The sequence below is a fragment of the Balaenoptera ricei genome, chromosome 9, assembly GCF_028023285.1.
Source record: "Balaenoptera ricei isolate mBalRic1 chromosome 9, mBalRic1.hap2, whole genome shotgun sequence".
Taxonomy (NCBI): Eukaryota; Metazoa; Chordata; class Mammalia; order Artiodactyla; family Balaenopteridae; genus Balaenoptera; species Balaenoptera ricei.
Window position 1 is genome coordinate 112,675,410 of NC_082647.1, and position 26,239 is coordinate 112,701,648.

General features: G+C 38.4%; 1 protein-coding gene across 1 annotated transcript in view; it reads right to left on the reverse strand.

Moving 5' to 3' along the window:
* SPMIP7 (sperm microtubule inner protein 7) overlaps nt 1–26,239 on the reverse strand; it is a 64,003-nt gene that overhangs the window by 16,771 nt on the left and 20,993 nt on the right. Inside the window, exons 4-6 of the mRNA XM_059932549.1 lie at nt 22,693–22,769; nt 20,161–20,299; nt 19,241–19,308 (exon numbers count right to left, since the gene is read on the reverse strand). Of these exons, the coding sequence (XP_059788532.1) occupies nt 19,241–19,308; nt 20,161–20,299; nt 22,693–22,769 (284 nt within the window). The remainder of the gene's footprint in view (nt 1–19,240; nt 19,309–20,160; nt 20,300–22,692; nt 22,770–26,239) is intronic.

Consider the following 26,239-nt stretch of genomic DNA (forward strand, 5'->3'; position numbering starts at 1 on the left):
ACCTCAGAGATATTATGGGTTCGGTTCCAGATCACGGCAATAAAAGTGAATACCACAGTAAAGCGAGTAACACAAATTTTTCGATTTCCCAGTGCATATAAAAGTTATGTTTATACTAAACTGTAGTCTATTAAGTGTACAATGGCATTATGTCTAAAACTGTCCATACCTTAATTTAAAAATACTTCACTGCTAAAAAATGCTAACCATAATCTAAGTCTTCAGCAAGCTGAAATCTTGTTGCACTAGTAACATTAAAGATCACTGATCAGAGACCACCATTACAAATATAATAATAATGAAAAAGTTTGAAATATTGTGAGAATTACCAAAATATGACACAGAGATGCAAAGTGAGCAAGTGCTGTTGGAAAAATGGCGCCGATAAACTTGCTCGATGCAGGGTTGCCACAGACCTTCCATTTATAAAAAACACAGAATCTGTGAAGCACAACAAAATGAAGTGTGCCTGTAAACATGAGTTCGTGGGATGTCCCCAAGTCTAATCAGCACCACAGGGCTCATTCTTAGCCTTTTCTCCCTTATTTACTGTTTCCTTCTCTGACAGTGTGAGACCTGCCTCCACCATCTACCAAAGATTTACTTTTTGTCACATGTAACAAAATGTGACAAACAGGCACAAGTCATACTACATGTTCTTACATGGAGTGTACATGTAAGAAGTTTAGAATTGCCAACCTGTTTCTTGGTGAGAAACACATTTACCAAGTAGAGTGTAGATAGTACTTACATACAGTTCTTTTTGTCATTAGCCTTACTGTTTTGTGTCAAAATACTGTTTCCGAGTTTATGAAGGTCCAAATTTAGGATCACTCCTGTTTTCTCCCATCCACTTAAATGTAGTTATGTCATTTGTTTGTAATACAGATTCACTTGTTACCTTCTGAATTCCATCCTGGATTTTCCCACCATCCTGGTATATATTTCTCTCTCTTTGTCTATTTTTTACTTTGCATTCAGTAGTTTGCTGTCCGTGGTGTACATACAGTTCTATGGGTTTGACAAATACAGTCATGTGGCCAGCACCACAGAACCATATAGAGCTGTTCCATTGCCCTAATGTTTGTTTACAGGCTCTTTGTCTTCAACTCTGTCCCCCTCCCCCAAATCCTGGTAGCCACTGATCCACTCCCACCCTTGTAGTTTTGCCTTTTCTACAATGTCATATAAATGGAATCATGCAATATGAGATCTTTTGGATCTGGCTGCTTTCATTGAGCAAAATGCTTTTAAGATTCATCCGTCTTGTTGTGTGTTGCATTTGTTCTATTCCATTGTGTAGCTCTACTCTAGTATCTTTATCCAATACATGTTTTTCCATTCACCTGTTGAAAGCAATCTTGGTTGTTTCCAGGTTTTGAAGATTATGAATAGAGCTGTTACGAGCATTCACATATAGGTTTTTCTTGCTAATGGGAGCAGCATTTACTAGAGGAAGGCTCCAGGGTGAGTGGATCCCTCAGGAGTTCTGAGATGTGGCAGAACTGACTAGGACTTACAGCTTTTAGTTCAGTGGATGATTCATCATTAAAACAATAAATGCAATGGATGCATAGAAACTGGGTGAGCTATTTGCCATTTTACCACATGACATGTAAAGAGAAAGATGCTAATAAAGCTTTTCTTTTCTTTTTATTTTTTGGCTGTGACACGTGGCTTGTGGAATCTTAGTTCCTCGACCAGGGATCGAACCTGGGTCCATGGCAGTGAAAGGGCCTAACCTAACCACCATGGCAGTGGTTAGGTCGAGTCCTAACCACTGGACTGCCAGGTAATTCTCGCTAATAAAGTTTTTTTATTAGCACTCACGTAATATTAAGAGTTACCACCAGCAATTTACATCTTTATTCTTTTAAAAGATATTTGAATGGGATTATCAACTATTTCAGCTTGCTGTGTTTATAAGGAACTTATATTTTGAATGTTTTAATCTTTGATTTAAATTATTACCATTCAATTTATACATTGGAATCTATTATTTTTATTGGGGTGTTTTATACCTTTGGTTAAACCATCTTTTAAATAATCTTTATCAAAACTTTACATACTGTTTTTAGAATATGGCTCAATAAAATCGGTTTGCTGACACGACTCAATATTTTTCTCAATACTGCCATTACTTGCAATTCTAGATTCAGCATTTAAACTTGATTATGATTTTGCATATTTCCACTTCACTATACTTTTTTATTCTAATAATTTAAAAAATCCTTTTTTTAAACATCTTTATTGGAGTATAATTGCTTTACAATGTTGTGTTACTTTCTGCTGTATAACAAAGTGAATCAGCTATACATATACATATATCCCCATATCCCCTCCCTCTTGTGTCTCCCTCCCACTCTCCCTATCCCACCCCTCTAGGTGGTCACAAAGCACCGAGCTGATCTCCCTGTGCTGTGTGGCTGCTTCCAACTAGCTATCAATTTTACATTTGGTAGTGTATATAGGTCCATGCCACTCTCTCACTTAGTCCCAGCATACACTTCCCCCTCCCCGTGTCCTCAAGTCCATTCTCTACGTCTGCTGCCCCTAGGTTCCTCAGAACCATTTTTTTTCTTTTAAGATTCCATATATATGTGTTAGCATACGGTATTTGTTTTTCTGTTTCTGACTTACTTCACTCTGTATGACAGATTCTAGGTCCCTCCACCTCACAACAAATAACTCAATTTTGTTTCTTTTTATGGCTGAGTAATATTCCATTGTATATATGATGCCACATCTTCTTTATCCATTCATCTGTCGATGGACACTTAGGTTGCTTCCATGTCCTGGCTATTGTAAATAGTGCTGCACTGAACATTGTGGTACAGGTCTCTTTTTGAATTATGGTTTTCTCAGGGTATATGCCCAGTAGTGGGATTGCTGGGTAGTATGGTAGTGGTATTTTTAGTTTTTTAAGGAACCTCCATACTGTTCTCCATAGTGGCTGTATCAATTGACATTCCCACCAACAGTGCAAGAGGGTTCCCTTTTCTCCACACCCTCTCCAGCATTTATTGTTTGCAGATTTTTTGATGATGGCCATTCTGACCAGTGTGAGATGATACCTCATTGAAGTTTTGATCTGCATTTCTCTAATGATTAGTGATGTTGAGCATCCTTTCATGTGTTAGTTGGCAATCTGTATATCTTCTTTGGAGAAATGTCTATTGACATCTTCTGCCCATTTTTGGATTGGGTTGTTTGTTTTTTTGTTATTGAGCTGCATGAGCTGCTTGTATATTTTGGAGACTAATCCTTTGTCAGTTGCTTTGTTTGCAAATATTTTCTCCAATCCTGAGGGTTGTCATTTCGGCTTGTTTATGGTTTCTCTTGCTGTGCAAAAGCTTTTAAGTTTCATTAGGTCCCATTTGTTTGTTTTAATTTCCCGTACTCTAGGAGGTGAGTCAAAAATGATCTTGCTGTGATTTATGTCATAGAGTGTTCTGCCTATGTTTTCTTCTAAGAGTTTTATAGTGTCTGGCCTTACATTAAGGTCTTTAATCAATTTTGAGTTTAGTTTTGTGTATGGTGTTAGGGAGTGTTCTGATTTCATTCTTTTACATGTAGCTGGCCAGTATTGCCAGCACCACTTATGGGAGAGGCTGTCTTTTCTCCATTGTATATTCTTGCCTCCTTTACCAAAGATTAGCTGATCATATGTGCATGGGTTTATCTCTGGGCTTTCTATCCTCTTCCATTGATCTATATTTCTGTTTTTGTGCCAGTATCACACTGTCTTGATTACTGTAACTTTGTAGTATAGTCTGAAGTCAGGGAGCCTGATTCCTCCAGCTCCGTTTTTCTTTCTCAAGACTGCTTTGGCTATTAGAGGTCTTTTGTGTTTCCATACAAATTGTGAGCTATTTTGTTCTAGTTCTGTGAAAAATGCCATTGGTAGTTTGATAGGGATTGCACTGAATCTGTAGATTGTTTTGGGTAGTAGAGTCATTTTCACAATGTTGATTCTTCCAATCCAAGAACATGCTATATCTTTCCATCTGTTTGTATCATCTTTAGTTTCTTTCATTAGTGTCTTATAGTTTTCTGCATAGAGGTCTTTTTTCTCCTTAGGTAGGTTTATTCCTAGGTATTTTATTCTTTTTGTTGCAATGGTAAATAAGGGTGTTTCCTTAATTTCTCTTTCAGATTTTTCATCATTAGTGTATAGGAATGCAAGAAACTTCTGTGCATTAATTTTGTATCCTGCTACTTTACCAGATTCATTGATTAGCTCTCGTAGCTTTCTGATCGCATCTTTAGGATTCTCTGTGTATAGTAACATGTCATCTGCAAAGAGTGACAGCTTTCTTCTTCTTTTCTAACTTGGATTCCTTTTATTTCTTTTTCTTCTCTGATTGCTGTGGCTAACACTTCCAAAACTATGTTGAATAATAGCGGTGAGAATGGGCAACCTTGTCTTGTTCCTGATCTTAGTGGAAATGGTTTCAGTTTTTCACCATTGAGAACGCTGTTGGCTGTGGGTTTGTCATATATGGCCTTTATTATGTTGAGGTAAGTTCCCTCTATGCCTACTTTCTGGAGGGTTTTTATCATTAATGGGTGTTGAATTTTGTCAAAAGCTTTTTCTGCATCTGTTGAGATGATCATATGGTTTTTCTCCTTCAATTTGTTAATATGGTGTATCACATTGATTGATTTGCGTATATTGAAGAATCCTTGCATTCCTGGGATAAACTCCACTTGATCATGGTGTGTGATCCTTTTAATGTGCTGTTGGATTCTGTTTGCCAGTATTTTGTTGAGGAGTTTTGCATTTATGTTCATCAGTATTACTGGCCTGTGGTTTTCTTTTTTTGTGACATCTTTTTCTAGTTTTGTTATCAGGGTGATGGTGGCCTCGTAGAATGAGCTTGGGAGTGTTCCTGCCTCTGCTATATTTGGGAAGAGTTTGAGAAGAATTGGTGTTAGCTCTTCTCTAAATGTTTGATAGAATTTGCCTGTGAAGCCATCTGGTCCTGGGCTTTTGTTTGTTGGAAGATTTTTTTTTTTTTAAACATCTTTATTGAAGTATAATTGCCTTACAATGGTGTGTTAGCATCTGCTTTATAACAAAGTTAATCAGTTATACATATACAATATGTTCCCATATCTCTTCCCTCTTGCATCTCCCTCCCTCCCACCCTCCCCATCCCACCCCTCTAGGTGGTCACAAAGCACCGAGCTGATCTCCCTGTGCTATGCGGCTGCTTCCCACTAGCTATCTATTTTACATTTGGTAGTGTATATATGTCCATGACACTCTCTCACCCTGTCACATCTCACCCCACCCCCTCCCCATATCCTCAAGTCCATTCTCTAGTAGGTCTGTGTCTTTATTCCCATCTTGCCGCTAGGTTCTTCATGGCTTTTTTTTCCCTTAGATTCCGTATATATGTGTTAGCATACTGTATTTGTTTTTCTCTTTCTGACTTACTTCACTCTGTATGACAGACTCTAACTCCATCCACCTCATTACAAATACCTCCATTTCATTTCTTTTTATGGCTGAGTAATATTCCATTGTATATATGTGCCACATCTTCTTTATCCATTCATCTGTCGATGGACATTTAGGTTGCTTCCATGTCCTGGCTATTGTAAATAGAGCTGCAATGAACATTTTGGTACATGACTCTTTTTGAACTATGGTTTTCTCAGGGTATATGCCCAGTAGTGGGATTGCTGGATCGTATGGTAGTTCTATTTGTAGTTTTTTAAGGAACCTCCATACTGTTCTCCATAGTGGCTGTATCAATTTACATTCCCACCAACAGTGCAAGAGAGTTCCCTTTCCTCCACAGCCTCTCCAGCATTTATTGTTTCTAGATTTTTTGATGATGGCCATTCTGACCGGTGTGAGATGATATCTCATTGTAGTTTTGATTTGCATTTCTCTAATGATTAATGATGTTGAGCATTCTTTCATGTGTCTGTTGGCCATCTGTATATCTTCTTTGGAGAAATGTCTGTTTAGGTCTTCTGCCCATTTTTGGATTGGGTTGTTCGTTTTTTTGTTATTGAGCTGCATGAGCTGCTTGTAAATCTTGGAGATTAATCCTTTGTCAGTTGCTTCATTTGCAAATATTTTCTCCCATTCTGATGGTTGTCTTTTGGTCTTGTTTATGGTTTCCTTTGCTGTGCAAAAGCTTTTAAGTTTCATTAGGTCCCATTTGTTTATTTGTGTTCTTATTTCCATTTCTCTGGGAGCTGGGTCAAAAAGAATCTTGCTGTGATGTATGTCATAGAGTGTTCTGCCTATGTTTTCCTCTAAGACTTTGATAGTGTCTGGTCTTACACTTAGGTCTTTAATCCATTTTGAGTTTATTTTTGTGCATGGTGTCAGGGAGTGTTCTAATTTCATACTTTTACATGTAGCTGTCCAATTTTCCCAGCACCACTTATTGAAGAGGCTGTCTTTTCTCCACTGTATATGCTTGCCTCCTTTATCAACGATAAGGTGACCATATGTGCGTGGGTTTATCTCTGGGCTTTCTATCCTGTTCCATTGATCAATATTTCTGTTTTTGTGCCAGTACCAAACTGTCTTGATTACTGTAGCTTTGTAATATAGTCTGAAGTCAGGGAGCCTGATTCCCCCATCTCCATTTTTCGTTCTCAAGATTGCTTTGGCTATTCGGGGTCTTTTGTGTTTCCATACAAATTGTGAAATTTTTTGTTCTAGTTCTGTGAAAAATGCCAGTGGTAGTTTGATAGGGATTGCATTGAATCTGTAGATTGCTTTGGGTAGTAGAGTCATTTTCACAATGTTGATTCTTCCAATCCAGGAACATGGTATATCTTTCCATCTATTTGTATCATCTTTAATTTCTTTCATCAGTGTCTTATAATTTTCTGCATACAGGTCTTTTGTCTCCTTAGGTAGGTTTATTCCTAGATATTTTATTCTTTTTGTTGCAATGGTAAACGGGAGTGTGTTCTTAATTTCACTTTCAGATTTGTCGTCATTAGTGTATAGAAATGCAAGAGATTTCTGTGCATTAATTTTGTATCCTGCTACTTTACCAAATTCATTGATTAGCTCTAGGAGTTTTCTGGTAGCATCTTTAGGATTCTCTATGTATAGTATCATGTCATCTGCAAACAGTGACAGCTTTACTTCTTCTTTTCCGATTTGGATTCCTTTTATTTCTTTGTCTTCTCTGACTGCTGTGGCTAACACTTCCAAAACTATGTTGAATAATAGTGGTGAGAGTGGGCAACCTTGTCTTGTTCCTGATCTTAGTGGAAATGGTTTCAGTTTTTCACCATTGAGGACAATGTTGGCTGTGGGTTTGTCATATATGGCCTTTATTATGTTGAGGAAAGTTCCCTCTATGCCTACTTTCTGCAGGGCTTTTATCATAAATGGGTGTTGAATTTTGTCGAAAGCTTTCTCTGCATCTATTGAGATGATCATATGGTTTTTCTCCTTCAATTTGTTAATATGGTGTATCACATTGATTGATTTGCGTATATTGAAGAATCCTTGCATTCCTGGGATAAACCCCACTTCATCATGGTGTATGATCCTTTTAATGTGCTGTTGGATTCTGTTTGCTAGTATTTTGTTGAAGATTTTTGCATCTATGTTCATCAGTGATATTGGCCTGTAGTTTTCTTTCTTTGTGAAATCTTTGTCTGGTTTTGGTATCAGGGTGATGGTGGCCTCGTAGAATGAGTTTGGGAGTGTTCCTCCCTCTGCAATATTTTGGAAGAGTTTGAGAAGGATAGGTGTTAGCTCTTCTCTAAATGTTTGATAGAATTCACCTGTGAAGCCATCTGGTCCTGGGCTTTTGTTTGTTGGAAGGTTTTTAATCACAGTTTCAATTTCAGTGCTTGTGATTGGTCTGTTCATATTTTCTATTTCTTCCTCGTTCAGTCTCGGCAGTTTGTGCATTTCTAAGAATCTGTCCATTTCTTCCAGGTTGTCAATTTTATTGGCATAGAGTTGCTTGTAGTAATCTCTCATGATCTTTTGTATTTCTGCAGTGTCAGTGGTTACTTCTCCTTTTTCATTTCTAATTCTATTGATTTGAGTCTTCTCCCTTTTTCTCTTGATGAGTCTGGCTAATGGTTTATCAATTTTGTTTATCTTCTCAAAGAACCAGCTTTTAGTTTTATTGATTTTTGCTATTGTTTCCTTCATTTCTTTTTCATTTATTTCTGACCTGATCTTTATGATTTCTTTCCTTCTGCTAGCTTTGGGGTTTTTTGTTCTTCTTTCTCTAATTGCTTTAGGTGCAAGGTTAGGTTGTTTATTCGAGATGTTTCCTGTTTCTTGAGGTAGGCTTGTATTGCTATAAACTTCCCTCTTAGCACTGCTTTTGCTGCGTCCCATAGGTTTTGGGTCGTCGTATCTCCATTGCCATTTGTTTCTAGGTATTTTTTGATTTCCCCTTTGATTTCTTCAGTGATCACTTCATTATTAAGTAGTGTATTGTGTAGCCTCCATGTGTTTGTATTTTTTACACATCTTTTCCTGTAATTGATATCTAGTCTCATAGCGTTGTGGTCGGAAAAGATACTTGATACGATTTCAATTTTCTTAAATTTACCAAGGCTTGATTTGTGACCCAAGATATGATCTATCCTGGAGAAGGTTCCATGCGCACTTGAGAAAAATGTGTATTCTGTTGTTTTTGGGTGGAATGTCCTATAAATATCAATTAAGTCCATCTTGTTTAATGTATCATTTAAAGCTTGTGTTTCCTTATTTATTTTCATTTTGGATGATCTGTCCATTGGTGAAAGTGGGGTGTTAAAGTCCCCTACTATGATTGTGTTGCTGTCAATTTCCCCTTTTATGGCTGTTAGTATTTGCCTTATTTATTGAGGTGCTCCTATGTTGGGTGCATAAATATTTACAATTGTTATACCTTCCTCTTGGATCGATCCCTTGATCATTATATAGTGTCCTTCTTTGTCTCTTATAATATTCTTTATTTTAAAGTCTATTTTGTCTGATTTGAGAATTGCTACTCCAGCTTTCTTTTGATTTCCATTTGCATGGAATATGTTTTTCCATCCCCTCACTTTCAGTCTGTATGTGTCTCTAGGTCTGAAGTGGGTCTCTTGTAGACAGCATATATATGGGTCTTGTTTTTGTATCCATTCAGCCAGTCTGTGTCTTTTGGTGGGAGCATTTAATCCATTTACATTCAAGGTAATTATCGATATGTATGTTCCCATTCCCATTTTCTTAAATGTTTTGGGTTTGTTATTGTAGGTGTTTTCCTTCTCTTGTGTTTCTTGCCTAGAGAAGTTCCTTTAGCATTTGTTGTAAAGCTGGTTTGGTGGTGCTGAACTCTCTCAGCTTTTGCTTGTCTGTAAAGGTTTTAATTTCTCCATCAAATCTGAATGAGATCCTTGCTGGGTAGAGTAACCTTGGTTGTAGGTTTTTCTCCTTCATCACTTTAAGTATATCCTGCCACTCCCTTCTGGCTTGCAGAGTTTCTGCTGAAAGATCAGATGTTAACCTTATGGGGATTCCCTTGTGTGTTATTTGTTGTTTTTCCCTTGCTGCTTTTAATATGTTTTCTTTATATTTAATTTTTGACAGTTTGATTAATATGTGTCTTGGCGTGTTTCTCCTTGGGTTTATCCTGTATGGGACTCTCTGTGCTTCCTGGACTTGATTAACTATTTCCTTTCCCATATTAGGGAAGTTTTCAACTATAATCTCTTCAAATATTTTCTCAGTCCCTTTCTTTTTCTCTTCTTCTTCTGGGACCCCTATAATTCGAATGTTGGTGCGTTTAATGTTGTCCCAGAGGTCTCTGAGACTGTCCTCAGTTCTTTTCATTCTTTTTTCTTTATCCTGCTCTGCAGTAGTTATTTCCACCATTTTATCTTCCAGGTCACTTATCCTTTCTTCTGCCTCAGTTATTCTGCTATTGATCCCATCTAGAGTATTTTTAATTTCATTTATTGTGTTTTTCATCATTGCTTGGTTCCTCTTTAGTTCTTCTACGTCCTTGTTAAATGTTTCTTGCATTTTGTCTATTCTATTTCCAAGATTTTGGATCATCCTTACTATCATTATTCTGAATTCTTTTTCAGGTAGACTACCTACTTCCTCTTCATTTGTTAGGTCTGGTGTGTTTTGACCCTGCTCCTTCATCTGCTGTGTGTTTTTCTGTCGTTTCATTTTGCTTATCTTACTGTGTTTGGGGTCTCCTTTTCACAGGCTGCAGGTTCGTAGTTCCCGTTGTTTTTGGTATCTGTCCCCAGTGGGTAAGGTTGGTTCAGTGGGTTGTGTAGGCTTCCTGGTGGAGGGGACTATTGCCTGTGTTCTGGTGGATGAGGTTGAATCTTGTCTTTCTGGTGGGCACGTCCACGTCTGGTGGTGTGTTTTGGGGTGCCTGTGGCCTTATGATTTTAGGCAGCCTCCCTGCTAATGGATGGGCTGTGTTCCTGTCTTGCTAGTTGTTTGGCATAGGGTGTCCAGCCCTGTAGCTTGCTGGTCGTTGAGTGAAGCTGGGTCTTGATGTTGAGATGGAGATCTCTGAGAGAATTTTGCCGTTTGGTATTACGTGGAGCTGGTAGGTCTCTTGTGGACCAGTGTCCTGAAGTTGGCTCTCCCACCTCAGAGGCACAGCCCTGATACCTGGCTGGAGCACCAAGAGCCTTTCATCCACACAGCTCAGAATATAAGGGAGAAAAAAATAGAAAGATAAAAAGAGGATAAAATAAAATAAAATAAAGCTATTATAATAAAAAATAAGAAAAAAATTATTAAGAGTAAATGTATTCAGAAAACTTTTATTTTTAATTTTTAGAAATAGATTTATTAATTTTTTATAGTAAAAAATAAGAAAAAGATTTTTAAGAAAAAAATTTATTAAGAAAAAAAATTTTAATTTTTTAAAATAAAAAATATGAAAAAACTTATTAAAAAATTTTTTAATTTCTAAAAATAGAAAATACGGAAAAAATTATTAAGAAAGCATATATTAGGAAAAAAAATTTTTTTTAAGTAAAAAAAAAAAAAAAAAAAAATGGACGGACCTAACCCTAGGACTGATGGTGAAAGCAAAGCTATACAGACAAAATCTCACCCAGAAGCATACACATATACACTCACAAAAAAAGGAAAAGGGGAAATTAATATATCCTGCTCCTAAAGTCCACCTTTTGAATTTGGGATGATTCGTTGTCTATTTATGTATTCAACAGATGCAGGCACATCAAGTTGTTTGTGGAGCTTTAATCCGCTGCTTCTGAGGCTGCTGGGGGAGATTTCCCTTTCTCTTCTTTGTTCGTACAGCTCCCAGCGTTCAGCTTTGGATTTGGACCCGCCTCTGCATGTACGTCGCCTGAGGGCGTCCGTTCCCCACCCAGACAGAACGGGGTTAAAGGAGCAGCTGCTTCGGGGGCTCTGGCTCACTCAGGCCGGGGGAGGGAGCGGTACGGAGGAGGCGGGGCGAGCCTGCGGCGTCAGAGGCGTCGTGACGTTGCAGCAGCCTGAGGCGCGCCATGTGTTCTCCCGGGGAAGTTGTCCCTGGATCACGGGAGCCTGGCAGTGGCGCGCTGCACCGGCTCCCGGGAGGGGTGGTGTGGAGAGCGACCTGGGCTCGCACACAGGCTTCTTGGTGGCGGCAGCAGCAGCCTTAGCGTTTCCTACCAGTCTCTGGGGTCCGCGCTGTTAGCCGCGGCTCGCGCCCGCCTCTGGAGTTCGTCTAGGCCACGCTCTGAATCCCCTCTCCTTGCACGCCGCGAAACAAAGAGGCAAGAAAAAGTCTCTTGCCTCTTCGGCGGCTGCAGACCTCCTCTCCGGCTCCCTCCCGGCTCGCCGCAGCACGCCAACCCCTTCAGGCTGTGTTCACGCTGCCAACCCCAGTCCTCTCCCTGCGATCCGACCGAAGCCTGAGCCTCAGCTCCCAGCCCGGCCCGCCCCAGCGGGTGAGCAGACAAGCCTCTCGGGCTCGTGAGCGCTGCTCGGCGCTGAGCCTCTGTGCGGGAATCTCTCCGTTTTTCCCTCTGCGCCCCTGTTGCTGTGGGATCCGCGCTGATAGCCGCGTGGCTCGCACCCGTCTCTGGATTTTGTTTAGGCAGCGCTCTGAATCCCCTCTCCTTGAGCGCCACGAAACAAAGAGGCAAGAAAAAGTCTCTTGCCTCTTCGGCAGCTGCAGACTTTTTCCCGGACTCCCTCCCGGCTAGCACCAAAGCCCGAGCCTCAGCTCCCAGCCCCTGCCCGCCCCGGCGAGTGAGCAGACAAGCCTCTCGGGCTGGTGAGTGCTGGTTGGCGCCGAGCCTCTGTGCGGGAGTCTCTCCGCTTTGCCCTCCGCACCCCTGTGGCTGCGCTCTCCTCCGCGGCTCCGAAGCTTCCCCCCTCTGCCACCCGCAGTCTCTGCCCGCAACGGGGCTTCCTAGTGCGTGGAAACCTTTCCTCCTTCACGGCTCCCTCCCACTGGCACAGGTCCCGTCCCTATTCTTTTGTCTCTGTTATTTCTTTTTTCTTTTACCCTACCCAAGTACGTGGGGATTTTCTTGCCTTTTGGGAGGTCTGACGTCTTCTGCCAGCGTTCAGTGGGTGTTCTGTAGGAGCAGTTCCACGTGTAGATGTATTTCTGCTGTGTCTGTGGGAAGGAAGGTGATCTCCGCGTCTTACTCTTCCGCCATCTTGCCCCTACCTCTGTTGGAAGATTTTTAATCACAGTCTCAATTACAGTGCTTGTGATTGGTCGGTTCATATTTTGTATTCCTTCCTGGTTCAGTCTTGGAAGGTTGTGTTTTTCTAAGAATTTGTTCATTCCTTCCAGGTTGTCCATTTTATTGGCATAGAGTTGCTTGTAGTAATCTCTCATGATCCCTGTACTTCTGCAGTGTCACTTGTTAATTCTCCTTTTTCATTTCTAATTCTGTTGATTTGAGTCTTCTCCCTTTTTTTCTTGATGAGTCTGGCTAATGGTTTATCAATTTTGTTTATCTTCTGAAAGAACCACTTTTTCGTTTTATTGATCTTTACTATTGTTTCCTTCATTTGTTTTTCATATCTTTCTAATCTGATCTTTATGATTTCTTTCCTACTGCTAACTTTGGGGGTTTTTTGTTTTTGTTTTTTTTTCTCTAATTGCTTTAAGTGTAAGGTTAGGTTGTTTATTTGAGATGTTTCTTGTTTCTTGAGGTAGGATTGTATTGCTATAAACTTCCCTCTTAGAGCTGCTTTTGCTGAATCCCATAGGTTTGGGGTTGCTGTGTTCTCATTGTCAGTTGTTTCTAGGTATTTTTTTAATTTCCTCTTTGATTTCCTCAGTGATCTCTTGGTTATTTAGTAGCGTATTGTTTAGCTCCCCATGTGTTTGTATTTTTTACAGTTTTTTTTTCCTGTAATTGATATCTAGTCTCATAGTGTTGTGGTCAGAAAGGATACTTGATAAATTTTCATTTTCTTAAATTTACCAAGGCTTGATTTGTGACCCAAGATATGATCTATCCTTCAGAATGTTCCATGAGCATTTGAGAAGAAAGGGTATTCTGTTGATTTTGGATGGAATGTCATATAAATATCAATTAAGTCCATCTTGTTTAATGTGTCATTTAAAGCTTGTGTTTCCTTATTTATTTTCATTTTGGACGATCTGTCCACTGGTGAAAGTAGGATGTTAAATTCCCCTACTATGATTGTGTTACTGTCGATTTCCCCTTTTACAGCTGTTAGCATTTGGCTTATGTATTGAGGTGCTCCTATGTTGGATGCATAAATATTTACAATTGTTATATCTTCTTCTTGGATTGATTGCTTGATCATTATGTAGTGTCCTTCTTTGTCTCTTGTAATAGTCTTTATTTTAAAGTCTATTTTTTCTAATATGAGTATTACTACTCCAGATTTCTTTTGATTTCCATTTGCATGGAATATCTTTTTCCATCCCCTCACTTTCAGTCTGTATGTGTCCCTAGGTCTGAAGTGGGTCTCTTGTAGACAGCATATATATGGGTCTTGTTTTTGTATTCTTTCAGCCAGTCTGTGTCTTTTGGTTGGAGCATTTAATCCATTTACACTTGACGTAATTATCAATATGTATGTTCCTTGTACCATTTTTAAAATTGTTTTGGGTTTGTTTTTGTAGGTGTTTTCCTTCTCTTGTGTTTCCTGCCTAGAGAAGTTCCCTTGGTATTTGTTGTAAATCTGGTTTGGTGGTGCTGAATTCTCTTTACTTTTGCTTGTCTGTAAAGGTTTTAATTTCTCTCTCAAATCTGAATGAGATCCTTGCTGGGTAGAGTAATCTTGGTTGTAGGTTTTCTCCTTTCATCACTTTAAATATGTCCTGCCACTCCCTTCTGGCTTGCAGAGTTTCTGCTGAAAGATCAGCTGTTAATCTTAGGGTGATTCCCTTGTATGTTATTTGCTGTTTTTCCCTTGCTGCTTTTAATATTTTTTCTTTGTATTTAATTTTTGATAGTTTGATTAATATGTGTTTTGGCATGTTTCTCTTTGGATTTATCCTGTATGGGACTCTCTGTGCTTACTGGACTTGATAGACTATTTCCTTTCCCATATTAGGGAAGCTTTCAACTATAATTTCTTCAAATATTTTCTCAGTGTCTTTCTTTTTTTCTTGTTCTTCTGGGACCCTATAATTGGAATGTTGGTGTGTTTAATGTTGTCCCAGATGTATCTGAGACTGTCCTCAATTATTTTCATTCTTTTTTCTTCATTCTGCTCTGGGGTAGTTATTTCCGCTATTTTATCTTCCAGATCACTTATCGGTTCTTCTGCCTCAGTTATTCTGCTATTGATTCCTTCTAGAGAATTTTTAATTTCATTTAGTGTGTTTTTCATCATTATTTGTTTGCTCTTTGCGTCTTCTAGGTCCTTGTTAAACGTTTCTTGTATCTTCTCCACTCTATTTCCAGGATTTTGGAACATCTTTACTATCATTACTCTGAATTCTTTTTCAGGTAGACTGCCTATTTCCTCTTCATTTGTTTGGTCTGGTGGGTTTTTACCTTGCTCCTTCATCTGCTGTGTTTCTCTGTCTTCTCGTTTTGCTTAACTTACTGTGTTTGGGGTCTCCTTTTTGCAGGCTGCAGGTTCGTAGTTCCCATTGTTTTTGGTGTCCACCCCCAGTGGGTGAGGTTGTTTCAGTGGGTTGTGTAGGCTTCCTGGTGGAGGGGACTGGTGCCTGTTTTCTGGTGGATGAGGCTGGATCTTGTCTTTCTGGTGGGCAGAACTGTGTCCGGTCATGTGTTTTGGGGTGTCTGTGAATTTATTATGATTTTAGGCAGCCTCTCTGCTAATGGGTGTGGTTGTGTTCCTATCTTGCTACTTGTTAGGCATTGGGTGTTCAGCACTGGAGCTTGCTGGTGATTGAGTGGAGCTGGTTCTTAGCACTGAGATGGAGATCTCTGTGAGAGCTCTCACTGATTGATATTACATGGGGCTGGGAGGTCTCTGGTGGTCCAATGTCCTGAACTCGGCTCTCCCACCTCAGAGGCTCATGCCTCCTAGCCAGCCAGATAACCAAGACCCTGTCAGCCACATGGCTCAGAAGAAACGGGAGAAAAAAAAGAGAGAAAGAAAAAATAATAAAATAAAATAAAGTAATTAAAATAAAATATAAAAAAATTATTAAAAAAATAATAAAAAATTTAAAAAGTAATTTAAAAAACGAAGAGAGCAACCAAACCAATAAACAAATCCACCAATGATAACAAGTGCTAAGAACTATACTGAGATAAACATAAAAGTCAGAAACAAAAGAGTTGCAGACAGCAACCCCCAAGTCTACAGTTGCTCCCAAAGTCTACCACCTCAATTTTGGGATGATTCATTGTCTATTCAGGTATTCCACAGATGCAGGGTACCTCAAGTTGATTGTGGGGATTTAATCTGCTGCTCCTGAGGCTGCTGGGAGAGATTTCTCTTTCTCTTCTTTGTTCGCACAGCTCCTGGGGTTCAGCTTTGGATTTGGCCCCTCCTCTGCATGTAGGTTGCCCTCTGGCATCTTTTCTTTGCCCAGACAGGAGGGGGTTAAAGGAGTGGCTGATTAGGGGGCTCTGGCTCAGTCAGGCCAGGGGGAGGGATGGGTACATAATGCGGGGTGAGCCTGCAGTGGCAGAGGCCAGCGTGACGTTGCAACAGCCTGAGGCATGCCATGTGTTCTCCCGGGGAAGTTGTCCCTGGATTACTGGACCCTGGCAGTGCTGGGCTGCACAGGCTCCCAGGAGGGGAGATGTGGATAGTGACCTGTGCTTGCACACAGGCTTCTTGGTGGCTGCAGCAGCAGCCTTAGCGTTTCATGCCTGTCTCTGGTGTCTGCACTGATAGCCGTGGCTTGTGCCTGTCTCTGGAGCTCATTTAGGCAGTGCTCTGAATCCCCTCTCCTCATGCACCCTGAAAAAATGGTCTCTTGACTCTTAGGCAGTTCCAGACTTTTCCCCAGACTCCCTCCTGGCTAGCTGTGGTGCACTAGCCCCCTTCAGGCTGTGTTCACACAGCCAACCCCAGTCCTCTCCCTGGGATCTGACCTCAGAAGCCTGAGCCTCAGCTCCCAGCCCCCACCCTCCCGGGCGGGTGAGCAGACAAGCCTCTCGGGCTGGTGAGTGCTGGTCGGCACTGATCCTCTGTGCAGGAATCTCTCTGCTTTGTCCTCTGCACCCCTGTTGCTGCACTCTCCTCCGTGGTTCTGAAGCTTCCCCCCGCTGCCCACCCTCTGTCTCCACCAGTGAAGGAGCTTCCTAGTGTGTAGAAACCTTTTCTCCTTCACATCTCCCTCCCACTGGTGCAGGTCCCGTCCCTATTCTTTTGTCTCTGTTTTTTCTTTTTTCTTTTGCCCTACCCACGTACCTGGGTAGGGCAAAAGAAAAAAGGTACGTGAGGAGTTTCTTGCCTTTTGGGAAGTCTGAGGTCTTCTGCCGGTGTTCAGTAGGTGTTCTGTAGGAGTTGTTCCACATGTAGATATATTTTTGATGTATTTGTGGGGAGGAAGTCTTACTCTTCTGCCATCTTAAGGGTCCTCCAAAAAATCCTTCTTTAAAGGGCAATTTATGCTGGTTTTATTGAAGTGATACATACAATTGTTAAAGATTTGAAAAATGTCACCTTTGATATTATTTTTCCATAACTTAAATTTATTAATAACTTATTAATTTTGCTGACCAAGGCCTAAAATCTCCCATACTTTGCTTTGCAATTAATGATGGATTAGGTAAATATAAAATTAAATGTATAAGATTAAAATCCCTCCCATTGAGGTGACGATCAAATTGACCATCATCAAACCAGAACATCATATGAAACTCCAGGGAACAAAAGATGGGATTATCTCACTGTGGACGCATGCATTCCTTTTATGCATTAGCTGTCTGTCTCGCACTATTCTTCATAACTGTCCACAGTATTTGTTGCAAAATACACATATCTGTTTAAAGTTTCATGTGATTCATTCTTATGTTTTCTATTCTATTTAATTTTCACAAAATGCTGGTTGCAACTCTCCACTAATGGGTTGCAGGCTACAGATCACTCATTAGTCTGCTCAGCAGTCTACTCACTAAACTGGGACAGGACGACTGCTGAGTCATGCTGAGAAATGGGTCCCTGGCTCAGATCATAAGTGAGAATTGACTTCAAATGTTTTAAAGAGATAAATATGAAAAGCAAAACTTCAATTATTTTTAGGAAAAAAAGTAAATAAAGGATAATATCCTTTTTACTTCTGGATAGGGAAAGATCTATTTAAAATTCCACAAATATAACAAGATATGGAGGTAAATATTGATGAATTCAGTTATATTAAAATTCTGAACTTCAGTTCAGCAAAGGGCACTATAAAATAGAAAAGTCACAGCCTAGAAGGAGACATGCATATTACCAATAAAGGATTTTAATCCAGAATAATAGACTTAAAAATTTCTATAATCAATCAGTAAAAGACAAAATGTATGAACAAGTAAGTTATACATGTGAACATGCAGTAAGTTACAACTTACAAAAAAATGGTTATTAGTAACCAGGTAAATGTTAAAATTATAATGAAGTACAATTTCATGCTTCTAAAATTAGAATTTTTCTAATCTGAAAATTCCAAATGCTGGCCACAAAGTGCAGCAGTGGGAATTCAAGAATTGCTGATGGTTGGTCCATTGGTAAAACTCATTTGGAGAATAATGTAGCAATATTTAGAACATAAAGAAGTTTACACCTCTTGATGTAGCAATTGTAGATGTAAGGATGTACATATAAAACCCAGAAATAGCTTTATACTTTATAAAGATATGGGGACACTGTTTCCAACTCCAACAGAAATCAGACAAAAAATTAAGTTATGAGAATGGATGAATAAATTGTGGTATAACGATTCAATGGAAGACTATGCGTCAAAGAAAATGAACACCTAGAGATGCCAGCATGAGTCTCAGAAACACGATACTGAACAAAAATGTTAAGTTGTATGAATATACGTTTGATACCACTTATAAACATGGAACACTTGTTTACCACTTGTAAACATGGAGCACAATTCCACATCTTGGTTAAGAATAACACATACATTTTAAGAGTGCATGAAAATGTGAAACTTCACAGCCGGAATAATGGTGATCCCTTAGGAAGGCACATGTGCTTAGAGAGAAGTCCGTGGGGGTTTCTGTGGTGTTAGTAACGGTTTGTTTTTATAGTTGGGAAGTAGACACGCAGATTATATCATATTTTTATTTTACATTTTTATATAGGAATTATTCAAAGATAAATTTAAAAAATAAAAACAGAGATGATGGCTGTATTGTGGGTTAAAAGAAGAAAAAAGAGACAAAATAGTGACATTTTCAAAGACAGAAACACCAAGTTTTTTAGACTAAATGCACAAAATTACCTATGTGGAAAGATGAGTAATAAATCATTGTTTCTAGCATTAATAGAACTCAAAATAACTATATGATACAAAAGTTGATAGAAAATAATTCATAATCCCTTGAAGTCCATGCATTTTACATTATAATTCTTCATATCAAATGACATATAAAGCACTCCTTATTTTTAAATGGTTGTGATATATTTGATAGTCTAAATTTTAAGAAGGGTTAAGAGAAAACAAGAGAAAGCTGGCAACACTGAGTGACTAAACTGGGATTTGTGTTCTCTTTCCAGCCACAGGGACAAAGTCAGAGGGCCTCTGGGATGCTCTCCGGAGGACATGCCCCTCACCCATGGGCTAGAGCCTCTGATTCTGACAAATATGTGACAGCAAAAGGTCTACTGATGAGAACATTAGGAGATAAAACTTACAAATTGACTGGTTTGACTGGTGTCAAGAAAGATCTTGTTTGAAATCTGTCCCATAGTCCACCAACCATCTAAAATCACCATCAAAATGAATGACAAGTATTTAACCAAGTTACTGTAATTTCTAGTATTTAAGTTCCAATTACTGTAATCTCTAGTATATATGTTCTAAGTTACTGTAATTTCTAGTATACAAGCTTCAGTGCTCTTGTCAGTCCCCTCGTATCACGGGCAAGAGCCCCAGTCACCCAATGGAAAGCACTCCCCGAGCATCCTTATTCACTCAGGGGGTTGCTCCTGAGCCACTCCTGGTCTCTGCTCTGCTCACAGACCCTCAGTGTCAGTTTGTTTTCTCATAGCTGGAATCTGCCTCTTTAGCCACCTCCTTTGGACTGAAGCCCTTGTGAAAGGTCTGGTTTGGATTTTCATCCCAAGACTGTGCTTTCTTGGCTCCCCCTTAGCCCATGCTCCACAGCCCCAGGCTAGTCTCCCCCACCTAGAGCCGTCATCTTAGACCATCATCTTGCCAGGAAGGACTTTGGATACAAGTATAATTCAACACTAAACAATATGTAATAAAAGACCAATTTTCACAAGGTATAAAAATATTTTAAAGGAGTTGAGAGATCCTTAAAAATAGTTATAGGAATCCAGACACATTTTTGGTCCTTTAATTGGTTTTCATTTCTGTGCACAAATCCTGTGCTGAGATTTTATATTAAAACTATATTTTTCCTCTCTAATTATCATTTTTTTCTCTTTAAAAGCTGAAGTTTTTCAAGATACTGTGGGCTTCTTAACCTGTAGTTCACAAACCTCTTAGGAGTCATGTTTAGAACTGTATTTCAATATAATTGATTTCCTTTTTAGTTTCGTGTACTTTTATGTATTAAAAAACTTCATTATGAGAGGTGATCACTGACCTGAGTTATTGCTGGCAATCCTTCATATCTTTTCAGTGTAAAACACTGTGAGATAGGGTCAGCAGCTTTTTCCACTGTTGTTTCTTCTGGATCAAGTTTTGGTGGTAGCATCTTGTCCCAAGGAACCATTTCATAAGCCCTATGAAATTATTAAATAATGACATTTTGTGAAAAATACATATTCAGTTGGCATAGTTCTTAACAATATCATATTCTGTGGTAGGAAGAATTCTAAACTGCCCCCCAAGATTCCTGCCCCTGGTGTACATACTGTACGTAGTCACCTCCCCTCAAGTGTGGGCAGAGCAAATGTATATGGTAGGGTATCACGCCTATGATAGTTTATATAGCAACTTTATACAGCAAAAAGGGATTGTGCACAGGTAATTAAGGTCCCTAATCAGTTGAATTTGAGTTAATCAAAAAAAAAAAAAAAAAGAGGCAGATTATCCTAAGTGGTTCTGACCTAAACAGGTGACCCCTAAAAAGAAGCAAGAAAACAGCAGCAGACACACTTCAGTTATCCTTAAACAAATCCTGTGAGTCCTAGAGCTGCGCTGAGCTGAATCTTGCCAACAATCCAAATGACCCTGGGAGATGGGGACTCAGCCACCGCTGACATCTTGATTCCAGCCTGAGAAACCCTGAGCATTGAACTCAGCGGGGACTTGCCAGCACTTCTGTCTTATGCAAATGTGAGATACTAAATGGGCATGATGTAAAGCTGCCATATTGTGGTAATCTGTTACACAGAAATAGAAAACTAATGCATACACTTATATACACCTTACACTTTACAAACAAAAATTTCATTTGAGCTTTGCAGCAGGGCAAGAAGAATATTAATTTACAAATAAATAAGCTATGGCTTAGAAAACTGAATTTGTTTGCTTAAGGTCACTCAGCCACTGATGGTCGAAGTTAGACGTCTGATCTTGATTACCTGCCACTGAGGAGTCAGTAACATTCACATGATGTTCACCCCCCTGCCCCCTAAAGCACTTTCTTAGTTTGCCACACAAGCACTAAGTCTCTGCATTTCCTTCCCCCCGACCCGAGCACTAGTTCTCTGCATTTCCTCCCCCCACCCCCCCATTGGTTCCCTCCTCTCAGTCCCTTTTGCTGTCCCCCCCCCTTTTTCTCCTCTTTCTTGATGTACAGATGCCAGGACTCAAGCTCTGTTCTTCTCCTCTGGCTCATGCAGTGCTGGGGCTTGACGTCCCTGCCCCTAAGCCATGACACCCAGACTTGTTCCGCCAGCACAGACCTCTCCCCCAGACTGCAGACCCACAGACCCCGTTGCCTGCTTGACACATCCACTTGGATGTCTAATGAGCATCTTTATATTCAGCACATCTAAAACTGACCTCTGATCTTTCCCTCCAAACCTGCTCCACTTGCCTTCATCTTGATAAGTGATGGCTTCAGTCCCTCCAGCTGCAGAGCCTTAAACCTTGGAATCATTCTCCATGCCTCTTTCTTTCAGACTCACAATCTCCAGTCTGGAAACTGTGTTGACTCTGCTCTCAAAATGTATCCAGAGGCCAGCAGCTGTTACAACTTCCTACCACGCTCCTCCAAAACGCCATTATCTCTGACCTAGATGACAGCAGCAACCTTCTGCCTGGTCTCCAAGCTTCTCCCCTCACCCAGTCCACTTTGAACCCAGCAGCCACCATGACTACTTTGATACACAAGTCTGATCTGGCCACTTCACTGCTAACACCCTCCTGTTTACAATCTCTTCAAGTGCCCAGCATGATCTGGTTCCTGGGCACTCCCTGACCTTTTCTTTTGCTACCCCTCTCTTACTGCACTGTAGACCCCTGGCCTTTGCTTTTCCTTGACATCTCAATCACACTTCTGACACAGGCTTTTGCTCTACATTCCCTTTGACTGGGAAGTAGTCAATCCAGATATCTGCACATCACTCACTTCCAAGTTCCTGCTCAAATCTCATCACTCAAGGAGGCCTACCCAGACCTCCTAGTTATTATGGAAGCCTTTTACTCCACACAGGACACTCTTGATATTCTTATCCTGTTCTATTTTTTCTCTCCTATTTTTTCATTGACTCATCACCTTCTAAGATATGATCTATTTACGTATTATGTTTGTGGCTTATTGTCTGTCTCCCTTTAGAGTGAGTGCTCATTGGACGAGTCTTTTATTCACTGGTGAATCTCACAGCCTAGGGCATGGACACATAACAGATACTCTATATGATTTTCGACTGAGTAAAAAAGTTCTCCTTCAAACTTCTCTGCTCTCATTTTCTATGATGCTGTACCCTTATCTCATCCTCTCTCTCTGAGCCTTTCCTTTCTGTTTTGGTTTTATTTTTCTATTAAATATAGGTTTTCTTCCTTTAACTGTTTATTTTAGCAATCAATGTAAGTAAGTAAAGAATTGTGTCGGATAGTCTTTGAATTCCTCACAGGATCCAGGATATTGTGGACAAAAAGGAGATGTGTTATTAAAGAAAAAAGAAATACATTTTTAAATTAAATTCTATTGGGGAAAAATGCTTACTTTTGTGTAGAGGACTTGTAAAATGAGTCTTTTGCATTATATTTCTTGTTTGATTGTAAAAGTGGTTCTCCATCATCCTAGAAGGGGTGAATAATAAGTTTAACAAGATTAGATGTAAATGAAAATTGCTAATGTTTTCTATTCACCATGCTTTCTTTTTCTCTCTTTCTGCATTTTTCTTCTTTCAAAGCACATCTTGGATCCACTGGATTTAATGCTTTCCTACTTTCCTCTATTGTCTTGGAAATTTACATTGTGTGTGTGTGTGTGTGTGTGTGTGTGTGTACTCCTACTAATTAAATTAAAATTTACAAATATATGTTATTCTACTCATTTCTGATTTTTGGCTTAATAATTTTTTTAAGATTGAAATGTATGTAATTAATTTTAGACCTTTCTTGCTTTCTAATATAGACACAAAAGACTAATTTTTTCTTCTTAGCACGGTTTTAACTCCTTTCTACAAAATTTGATATGTTTCATTTTCAAATTTATCATTCAGTTTAAAACATTTTCTAATTTCTACTGTGATTTCTTCTTTGACCCATGGATTATTTAGAATTGTGGTGTTTAATTTAAAAATATTTGATGCTTTCCTAGACATCTTATAGTTATTTATTTTTAATTTAACTCTGTGGTGGTTTGAGAACATATATAGTAAATTACAGTCACTGATTTTTGAATGCTAAAAAAATCTTGCAATCCTGGAATAATCCCCACTTAGTTGTGATGTATCATCCTTTTTATATATTACCAAATTCAATTTAGTAAAATTTTGCTAAGGATTTTTTTGTCTGTTCATATCAGACTAATTTTTGTTGTAATATCTTTTTCATATTTTGGTGACAGGCTTCTTTTGTCCTCAAATATATTATTTGGGTAAAATGATATTATTTCTTCCTTAAATATCTGATCTTACTCATCAGTAGAACTATCTAGCCCTGGAGTTTTTTCTGTAGAAAGTGTTTTGATAATTAATTAAACTATTTAATAGATATAGGGCTACTCAGACTTTCTTATTATGTCAGTTTTGTTGTGTTTTCAAGGAATTTGCTCATCTTAGCTAAGTTGTCAGATTGACTGGCATAAAGTTGTTTATCACATCCTTTATTAAAAAAATAAACTGTATTGAGGTATAATATACTGCAATGAACTAAATTCGATAAATGCATACAATTTGATGGGATATTATAGCTGTGTATACCCATGAAAACACAACATACAAGATTCAGAGCATTTATATTTTGCAGAAGTATTTCTCATGCCCCTTTGCATCCATATCTCTCCCTGTTCCCAGGCCAGGGCAACAAATGATCTGCTTTTTGTCACTCTATATTGGTTTGCATTTTTAGAGCTTTATTTAAATAGAATCAGTTGGTATGTAATATTTCGTTTCTGGCTACTTTCATTCAGTATAATGATTTTGAGATTCATTCATGTTGTTGCATGTATCAGTAGATTTTTATTGCTGAATACTATTCCATTCTATGACTATGCTACAATTTGTTCATACTTTCACATGCATGTGAACATTTGTTTCCACATTTTGGCAATTATGAATAAAGCTGCTTTGAATATTTATGTTCAAGTCATTGTGTGGACATACATTTAAATTTGTCTTGGGTAAATATCTAGGAGTAGAATGGCTGGGACACTTGATAGGTGTATGTTTAACTTCTAAACAAAGTGTTAAAGAGTTTCCAAAGTATCTGTAATGTTTCACAATCCCGCCAGCAATGTGTGAGAGTTCCAGTGTTCTCGATCCTTATCAACACCTGGAATTTTCAGTCTTTTAAATATTAGCTTTTGTGGGGATATACTGTTTTTCACTAATGACTCAGCATGTTGAACATCTTTTCATGTGTTTTTTAGCCATTCTTATTTTTTTTGTGAAGTGTCTGTTCAGATCTTTTGTTCATTTTGCACTTGGGTTGTTCGTCTTGTTATTGATTGATTTTAAGAGGTTTTTACACATTAGAGATACAAATCCTTTGTCATATATGTGATTGTGAATATTTTCCCATTGTGTGGCTTGCTGTTTCATTTTCTTAACAATGCATTTTGAAAATCTAAATATTTAAAAAATTTTACAATCAATTTTATATTGAAGCCTATTATCCATTTTAAGGTTAATTTTTTGTATATTTTAATATAGTAAAACTTGATTTTTCTCCCCATAGGATATCTAGTTGTTTTAGTAATATATTAAGACTTCCCTTTCTTCACTAAAATGCCTTGGCACATTAAAAAAGTCAAATGTCAATATATTAGGTGGCTCCACTTCTGGACTCTTTTTTATGTTCCGTTAATCTGTATCTATCATGTTCCCTTTGGTACTGATTATTCTAACTTTATAGTAAGACTTGAAATCAGGTGGCATAAATCCTCCAAGTTTATTCTTCTTATTCAAAATTGTTTTAGCCATTTTAGGTTTCCATTTTATATTGATTTTATAATCAGCTTGCCAATTTCTTCAAAAGTGCCTCTTAAGATTTTGATGGAGTTTGCATTGAAACTATCTATAGATCAACTGGGGAAGCATTAACATACTAACAATAATGTCTTTCAGTCCATAAACCTGGTTTGCTTTCCATTTATTTAGGTCTTCTTTAATTGATTTCATTCAGCGATGTACTCTAGTTGTCAGTGAAGAAAATGTGCATGTGTTTCATTAAATTCTATGTTGATTTTGGCCCTATTGTAAACAGAATCTTTTGAAATTTCATTTTCCAATTGTTGGCTTCTGATATGCACAAATACAATTGGTTTTTGTATATTAGCAATAAACCTATGCCTTTAATAAAGTCAGCTATTACTTTTAGTAGTTGTTTTGAAGATTCCTGAGGATTTTCTATAAATATTATGTCATCTCTATGTAAAGATAGATTTGCTTCTTCCTTTCCAATATTTATAACTTCTACCTCTCTTCCTTACCCTGCTGCAATAGCCATTACCTCCATTGGATGGAAAATAAAAGTGGTAAGAGCAGGCATTTTTGTCTTGTTCCTGATTTTAGAGAAAGAAAATTGTCTTTCATCATTACTTTAGCCTTAGTTTATCACAGATGCCCTAAATATCAGGTTGAGGAAGTCCCCCTATAAATCTAATTTGTTGAGAGTTTTATTGCAAATGAATATTGATTTTTCCCTTCTTCCTAAGAATAGTCTTGGTTATTTCTGATTCTTTGGTTTCTGTATCCATTTTATAAAGAAATTTTCAATTTCCACAAATATACAGATAGGATACTGATTGAAATTGCATTGAAACTATAAATCAACTTAGAAAGGTCTAAAAAAAACTTTAAATGTTGAGCCTTCTAATCCAGATAATAGTATATTTCACTATCTATTTGGGTATTTTAAAATTTCTCTCAATACACTTACTAGTTTTGCCACAGGGTTCTTGAATATGTTTTGTTAGATTTATTACTCAATAGTTAATAATTATGATGCAATTTTAAATGATAGCTTAAACTTTTAAAAAATGTTCTGCTTCTCACTGATATTTAGAATACAATTAATGATTTCATAATAATATTTATTTCTAG